This window comes from Octodon degus, unplaced genomic scaffold, assembly GCF_000260255.1.
Source record: "Octodon degus isolate 3935 unplaced genomic scaffold, OctDeg1.0 scaffold00070, whole genome shotgun sequence".
NCBI lineage: Eukaryota > Metazoa > Chordata > Mammalia > Rodentia > Octodontidae > Octodon > Octodon degus.
The window spans coordinates 6,888,227-6,896,373 of NW_004524646.1; the positions used below are offsets into that span (position 1 = coordinate 6,888,227).

Below are 8,147 nucleotides of genomic sequence, written 5' to 3' on the forward strand. Positions count from 1 at the left end.
AAAAAAATCTGTATTTTAAAAGCACGCTTGCATGGGTATATTAAAATTGTGTCAGTGACTTACTTTATAATACTCTAAAATGCTTAAGCAGGGTCCAGGGAGACAGCTCCGTGGCATAAGCACCTGCCTGGCAAGTGCTAGGTCCTGAGTTCAATCCCCAGTACAAAAATAAAATAAAATGCTTAAGCAAATAAAAATGTGATAGATGCAAAAAGCTGAAATAAATATTTGTCAATTAACTTAGGAAAAAACAAAAGACGCAAATGAAGATGTGTAATGCCTGTGTATCAACACCTCACAAAGCCCGTGAGCACTAAGTACTGCCAAGGTGCGTTACTAATCAAGCGCTCCTGTCTGAAAGCCCACGCAAATCCTACGACATTGGGACTTTCCGGACCTGGGAACAACCTAGATTCAGCACAGTAACTTGGGTTCATCTTGTCTTCAGCAGACCAGAATGAGAAGAAGTCAAACCAAACACTTTCTGAAGGAAAATTTTCAGGTCCAGAAGATTCTCCGGTCCTCCCTCCTGCAGCAGGGGCAAAGTCAGGTTCACGCCCAGCCAGAGCCTGGCTGACTGGTGTTATTGGAGTCAGATAATCCCTAAAATCCAGAATGCTCCTCCTGACCACCTCTCTTCTATGTGGTGCTTTAATCTCCATCCAAACGCAAAATACCACTTCCCTACCCGGGGTTCCTCAGAGATGCCTATGGGTTTTTAAGGGGACCTGGAGCCATGAGGCTGGATTCTGAGCCCTGCCTTTGTGTCTGGCAGGGCAGGGCTCTTCTGTGGCTGGTCTGACCCACGCAGTGATGGGCAGAAGCCTTAGGAGGTGACAGCTTTCACTTCCTGTCCTCGGGAGCACTTCTGCTTGGAGCTCTGAGCTGCCATTCAGCACTGTCAGTTACACAGAGCTGGTGCGTTTCAGTGAGCCCAGCCCATGCTGCCAGGAGGGAAAACTCCCTCTCTGTCCATCTCTCCAGCCTGCCCGGTCCCGGCCGAAGACGCACAAGTGATGGAAGCTTCAGCAGCTGTGGCTACAGGGGCCACCAGCCCTCCACAGTGGGAGCCACCCACTGGAGCTGTCAGCCAAGGGCACCTACAGAGAAGGTCTCATTTGCTTTAGCAAGTTAGTTTTGGGGTGTCTTGCTTTCAGCAAAAGGTAACTGAAAGTCAGTACTAGATTTCACCCCAAAGTACCCCATAAAGAAGGGGTTGACCAGAAAGGAGATTAAGGGAAATCAGAAAGAGATAAGCTTGCCACAACAAAACCACAAACCAAAGAGTAAGTGAGGTGAAAAGGAATAGGAAAGGCTGGATGTGACCGTGCGCACCTGTGATCCCAGCACTCGAGAGGCCGAGGCAAAAGGATTGCTGCGAATTTGAGGCCAGCCCGGGCTGCAAAGCAAGTGCAAGTTCAGCCTGAACTGTATAGTGAAACCCTGTCTGAAAAAGACAAAAGAAAGGAAGAGAAAGAATAAAGAAGAGAAAGAAAAAAAAGAGATGAAAGATCACATAAAACTGATACTTAGACTTTTTTGGTGTGTGTGTGTGTGTGTGTGTGTGTGTGTGTTGCTGGGGACTGAGCTCAGGGCCAGCCCACAGTACTACAACTTCCAAGCCCCCCCCCCCTCCTTTTTTTATTTTGAGCCAGGATCTCTCGAAATTGCCTGGGCTGGGCTAGATTTGTGATTCTTCTGCCTCAGCCTCCCAGGCTTGTGTCACCAAATCTACCTTGTTTGGTACCCTCGATATTTCTTTCTTTCTTTTCTTTTTCTTTTTTTTCTTTCTTTCTTTCTTTTTCTTTTCTTTTGGTGGAACTGGGGATTGAACTCAGGCCCTTGTACTTGCCGGGCAAGCGCTTATTCTACTGAGCCATCTCCCAGGCCACTATTTATTTCTTTAAATACATTTAATTAAATACAAAGAGCTTTTAAACATTCATACTATTCTGTGGGAGTCATCATTATTCTAAATATTTGTCCTTGATCTGATTTTTCTGGGCTATATCGAGCGACTTTCTGCAATCAAATTACTACCAGGAGAAGAGGGGAAGCCAGGAGATTGGGCTAGGAGGACACCCAGGGAGGGACCGAGGTCCGATGGGCGCTTAGGGTCCAGGCGCCAGTCTAATGTTGACTAAGTGAACCCGGGTCTTCATTGTCCGGGTGAGGAAATCTGAGGTCCCAAGAGGCAACACCCCGCCCAGGGCCGCGGACTAGGACAGGGGAGGCCAGGGAGGCAAGCCGGGCGCCGCGCAGCACCCACCTGGGCTGGAAGCGCCGGCCCCACCTCCGCAGGGTCTCGGGGCGCAGCGCGGCCTCCGCCTGCCGCAGCTTCCCCGGGTCGGGCAGCACGAGCAGCAGCCGCGCGTGGCCGCTGTACTCGAGCTGGAGCACGGTGCTCGCCGCCTGCTGGTCGTACAGGAACCTGTGCATCCCCCGCTGCTGCATCAGGGGCGCGCGCGGCGACGAGCCCCTCTCGTCCTGCTTCCGGGGCTGGTAGCGGTCGAAAGGATGCTTCCACTTGGCTGGGGACGCGAACCGCGACACCGTGAGGACGTTCCGAGAGAGAGGGAGCCCCAGGGCCACGCGGGAGGAGACTTCCGCCAGGGCGCCCACGCCCGAGGGGACCAAGGGGCAGGGATCTAGAGCCGAGGGGCCTGTGGGAGCCGCGGGGCACAAGGGGAAGCGAGGAGACTGGGGCCAGGAGGGCGCCTTGGGAGGGATGTCCCAAGAGGTGAGACTTCCCCCACAAGGCTTGTAATCTGCCGCATCCCTCCTCCAGGTACTGGTCTTAAGACAGGTGAAGGGGACTGAATCCCCCATCCCCACGCAGCGCGCGCGCCCACACACACACACCCACACACCCCAGTCAAGGACCAATTGTTGATTCTACTTACAAAGCCAGGGCTTTGATTCCAGGCCACTGTCACACTTTTGACCCCTGAAAGAACCTCTTAATGTGTTTCCCACCCTTGCTTCCACCCACTGTCCAAACTGTTCCCTGACTGGTGTGACCATTTTTTCCAAGAGGATCTCACTGTTTTCCTGTCTGGCCTCAAATTCCCGGATTCAAGTATCCTTCTGCCTCAACCTCCCAAGCAACTGAGGCTCTAGGCATCTGGCCAGACTGAGCCTTCTGAAACGAAGGTATGTGTGGTTTTCTACCACTTAGGACTGGGCATTGCTGTAGCTCCCTGAGTAGGGGCCAGGGTCCTCCAGGTGGTCCCTGTTTGCTCAGCTTTACAGCTCTCGCTGCCTTCCCACATTGCATCCTGGTTGAACTCAGTCAGCTTGGGTTCTTTGAAAAATGTTCTTTTCCTTGGTGTTTTGTTCAAGCCAAACCTCTTCTCCCACCTCTCGCCCAGCCTCTTGGTCTGCACTGACCCACGCATCCTGCCCGTCTCCCCTAGATGCCTCCTCTTCCAGGATCCTCCCTCTCTCCCCACACCAGGACCCAGACCATGCCACAAGGGCACCACTGTTATCTGTCTAACATGCGTGGCCTCTCATTGACAAACCACACAGGATCTGAGCTGCACAACGGCAAGAAAACTCTCATGTTCCTGGATGTTTCCAAAAGGCCAGCCGGGTGCCAGGGGCTGTGGCACAGAGCCCTTGGCTGTCCAGGCAGCGGGTGCGCTCGCTCGCTCACAGAGCCAGTGGCCCTGCCTCTGCCGGCCTGAGACCTCACCTTTGAAGAAGATGTAGTTCAGGAGAACCATGAATGTGTCGTGGCCCAGCTCCGGGAAGCAGTCTGACACTCGCCCGTAGGTCTGCTTCTTTACAAACTCGTTGATCTGCCTCCCAGTTGTGGCCGAATCGGTGAAGTTGGCAGAGAAAGCCACAGCTCCATACATCTCCTTGATGCTGTCCAAAAAGCGCTGCTGAGGCTTCAGCTGCTTGTCCAGGAACAAGGAGTTGCCCACCTTCAGTTCGAATTTGGGACTGGGCAGGTCAAGGGTGTGGAGGAGGCTCTGGAAGCCCCGGTGGATGTCGGTGCTTGGGGTCTCTGTGAGGTTGAAGCCTAGGCCCTCCAGGATCTCAGTCTGGGTGTCACCGTGGGCCCCCAGGGCCAGCAGGGCCAGGGTGCTGGAGATGCTCACTGGGGAGAAGAGGATGTTTCCTGGGTTGTGTGCCGCCAGCTGCCTATACAGGCGCAAAGCAAAACTGGTAACGGTGGGCGCAACTCTGTGGTGGGCAGGGGCTAGCTCTGCGAGCTGGTGGCTGGGGGGCTGTGGCACCCCGGGGCTGTTGTCTCCATGGGTGGGAAAGGGCTGACAGCAGACAGAGGCCAGGACTCCGGCTCCCAGCAGCCACGGCCACACTGGGCCCATTCTCTGAAAACAAGATGGCGGACATGTCACTCTTCATGAACGACTTCATCATTGCCTGTTGCTCACTCAGCGACCCCACCACTCCAGCTGTATCACGAGGGATGCCACAGGTGTTCCCACCACAGTGAACAAGATGTGGAGGCGCACTTAGGACTGTGGACACAGCCCTCCAAGTCCTTGGTCAGAGCAGTGGACCTTCAGCTGCTGACAGATTTTGTTGAGTTAAAGTCTCTGAGCTACAAATAAACTTCCACAGTCTTCCTCTCTTTGCCCTTCCCTTCTCCCTTCTCCTTCTTCCCGCCCTTCTTTCCTTTTCTTTTTTCTTTTCAGCCATGTTCAATCATTCATGACTTCAAGGATCTCTCTGGCCCACGCAGAGCTCTAAGTACTGGCTATCTAAAGGGGAAAGAAAGAATCATAATTCCTGACTCCATAGAAAGCTACGAAAAAAAAATTATATATAAAAAAAAAAAGGATAAAAAAGGGGCTGGGGAGATGGCTCAGTGGAATAAGCGCTTCCCTAGCAAGCGCAAGAATCTGAGTTCAATCCCCGGTTCTGCCAAAAAAAAAAAAAAAAAAAAAAAAAAAAGCATAGAAAGCTATGAGCAGTTGTTCTGGGCACTGTGGGCTGTGAGGGATGTTGGGCTCCCTGGAACCCAGCCCTGACCAGGAACTGTAAAGAAAGGGGCACATGCTAGGGACAAGAGGGGCACCCTTCTTCTTCTGTCCTTCCACTAGCTCAAGCGAGGCTGTGATGGTCAGGCAGCAGGACCATGCACATGAAGGCAGCCCGTGAAGAAGAGAAAGACATGGGGCCTGGGAGGAGAGGTGACAGAGAGGTCACTGTCTCCATGTCTCCATCAAGCCACTACTACCTGGCATGACACACACTGCCATGTCCAGTGGCTGACAGTTCCTGTTTACGTAGTGCGGGGGTTTAGAAACAGTGTCTGTCGGGGGCGAACTGTGTCTCCCTAGAGCTTGCGCTGTCTTCCCAGCCTGCAGGACCACGGAACGAGATCTTCCTTGGAAGGAGGGTCACTGGAGCTGTCATTAGTTAAGACAAAGTCACTGAGCAGCTCCTAGTCCACTGTGACTGGTGTTCTTATCAGAAGGGAGACTTTGAACACAGGGACACTCAGACAGCACCACGTGAAGGCATGGGCAGGGCCTGGGAAAGTTTGCAATCTGAGAAATGCCAGCGATCCCAGCAGGAGAAGCCAAGGAAGGGCCCTGGACCAGATTTTTCTCTTGGCCTCGGGAGGAACCAGTCTGGTCACTTTGTCAAGCCAGCCCTTGCAAATTTATAGGACAGCTCTGAAGATGGCCTGCACAGCTGCCCGTGACCACTAAGGGCAGCATGGTGCAAGAGGTGGAGCCCCCCTCCCCCCTTCATGGCTGATGTAGGCAGGGAGAGAGCTGTATGGACAAGGCCGTGTGTGCTCTCCTGCCCGTGTTGTCCATTCCCTTTCAGCTGCCCCCCCCTCCCCAAAGCCCTGCGGTAGACACACTACCACCTGGACCCTCCGCACCCTGGTCTTCTTCTGCTCCCCTCAACCCTCCCCTTCCACCTGGCCGCCCACTACCAGCCACTCGCTGACCACCACCCATCAGTGTCACTAGCTTGACCTGAAAACACCTGCATCTTGGCCAGCACCTTAATGCTCTCCACCAAAACCAGTGACCTCTGGACGAGGGACAGCTGCAGCACCGTGAGGGAGCGCACAGCGTTGGAGACGGCTTGTAGCCTCCAGCACCCTAGATATGCTGCCCAGACACAAAGGCCAGCGTTCAGGAAGTGACGGACGCTCTCTGCTCACCCCTTATGTTGAAATGCAGTTGCTGGTCAAAGTGCAGTGGACGCTTCCCCCGAGTAGTCCCCTCCCTCCTGCACAGCCCTGCTGTCAGTGGCTTGGTGACAGTTCCTTGATGGAAACACTTGAAAGATGCAGAATCGTTTAAAACTTGGCCTGCACTGGGTACAATGAGAAATGCAGTGGAGGGGAAACTGTTTCTGGGTTGCTCCATGCTCCTGTTAACTTGGCCCACTTCCCACCTTAGTACACCCCGAGCAAGGCCCAGATCCACTCGGGGTCTGCTCCCAAAGAGGACTGCAAAGGGCTGGCCAGACAGCTCAGAGGACTAAAGCGCCTGTTTAGGCAGGCCCAGTGACCAACCAGTGCTCAATCCCTGGCGTGCCGTGCCGGCCCCACGCCTGGGGCATGCTGAGATGTGATTGAGACCGGGCGTGGTGGCATGGGCCTGTAATCCCAGCTCTTGGGAGGCTGAAAACAGGAGAATCATTATGAATCTGATCTGTGTAGTAAGACCCTGTACTAAATACATTAAAAAAAAAAAAAAAAAAAAAGCATCCAGAGGACTGCATTGTAGGCAAGAGCCTGAGTTTTAATGAAAGTGACTTACTGTGTGACAGTCCTTTGAAATCCAGTCTCTTCAAAAAATGCAAGTGGGATGCCTGCTTGTGTGTGTAGGGGGGGAGGGGGTTCCCTAAGCTATGTATGTGACTGTCTCAGTTACTTTTCTCTTGTTTCTGGGACAAATACCCAACACCCAAAATGAAGGAAGGAAAGGTTTGTTTAGCTCACAGTTAGTGGAGGTAAGTTCAGCTTGCTCCAAGGCAGAACAGGGCAAACTTTCATGGCAGCAGCGAAGAACAGAGAGCAAAAGGAGTGGCAGCAGCTCAGGCAGCTAGCAGCCTCTGTCCCCTCCTCACATTGTACCCCAGGGAATCGGCCCCAGGGCACTCACACCCATAATCCCAGCATTGGATCAAGAATCCATCACACACTCCAGAAGCTGCCCCATGACTGCATGAGGCTTTGGGGGACAAGACACAAACCTTAATAGTGACAATCCTGTGTAGATCTGGCATGTAGAAAGCACACAGCGAGAGTTTTCTTCCCTCTGTATCAAAACTGGCAATACGATAGTTTGTACTCCTAGAATATTCCAGAAGAAAATTAAGGACATTATTCATTAACCATAGTATTCCCATTTATTAAGCATTATGAAAGCATGCTAGTTTGTAAGTGTGTCAGGAGGGGGCGTGTTGCTCTGGTCATCTTGGCCACTGGGCCTTAGTAGGTGACGCAAGTGTGTCAGAGCTGTGAGGACACCCAGCAGAGCCGCGCATCCTGAGGAACGACCCAGCCCAAGAGCTCTTGTGTGGAGAAACAAATGCTCAATTTGGGTTGTTTCATCAAATCCTCGGGGCACAGGGGTTCTTACCTGCGGTATACTTGGGGACACTGAGACTCAGGGTGAGGGCGAACACCTGGTCAGAAGGAGGAACAAGTTTTAGCGCTAGATAGGGGCTTTTGAGAAAGACCCTGGTCACGCACCAAGCTCCCAGGAAGTAGAGTCATTTCACTTGGGGTCGCTCCTTGTGTGCTCTTGTCAGGCCACCAGAGATACTCAGATTTGCTCTCTCACGGTCTGGAAGACCGAGTTTCGGCTAAGAGGCTGTTGAACACTCAGAGTTCCAACTTCAGACTCTGAGGCAGTATTCGCACTCTTTTCCTTCAGGGGATCTGATGCTCCCATCCCTGTCTCTAAATTAAGAGAAAGAGATGACAGACACAGACAGACAGACAGACAGACAGACAGACAGACAGACAGACAGAGACAGATGAGGTGGGGAGGGCAGCTGCTGCCTACTGTCGCAGCACAGGCACTCACAGAGCCACAGGCGTGGCCCCACACAGCTGCTGTCCCCAGGGATAGTGGCCTCTGAGGGTCACAGCAGTCCTGTCAATACCTGTCAGGTCAACACTTGGCACTGGTGTG

At 53.0% G+C, this 8,147-nt stretch overlaps 1 protein-coding gene across 1 annotated transcript in view; it reads right to left on the reverse strand.

The window, feature by feature from the left end:
- The window catches only part of LOC101575458 (serpin A11), a 30,624-nt gene extending 24,474 nt beyond the window's left edge, over positions 1–6,150 (reverse strand). Inside the window, exons 1-3 of the mRNA XM_004635166.2 lie at positions 5,998–6,150; positions 3,698–4,343; positions 2,270–2,531 (exon numbers count right to left, since the gene is read on the reverse strand). Coding sequence (XP_004635223.1) covers positions 2,270–2,531; positions 3,698–4,340 — 905 coding nt within the window. The 5' untranslated portion in view covers positions 4,341–4,343; positions 5,998–6,150. The remainder of the gene's footprint in view (positions 1–2,269; positions 2,532–3,697; positions 4,344–5,997) is intronic.
- Between the last annotated feature and the right edge of the window lie 1,997 nt (positions 6,151–8,147).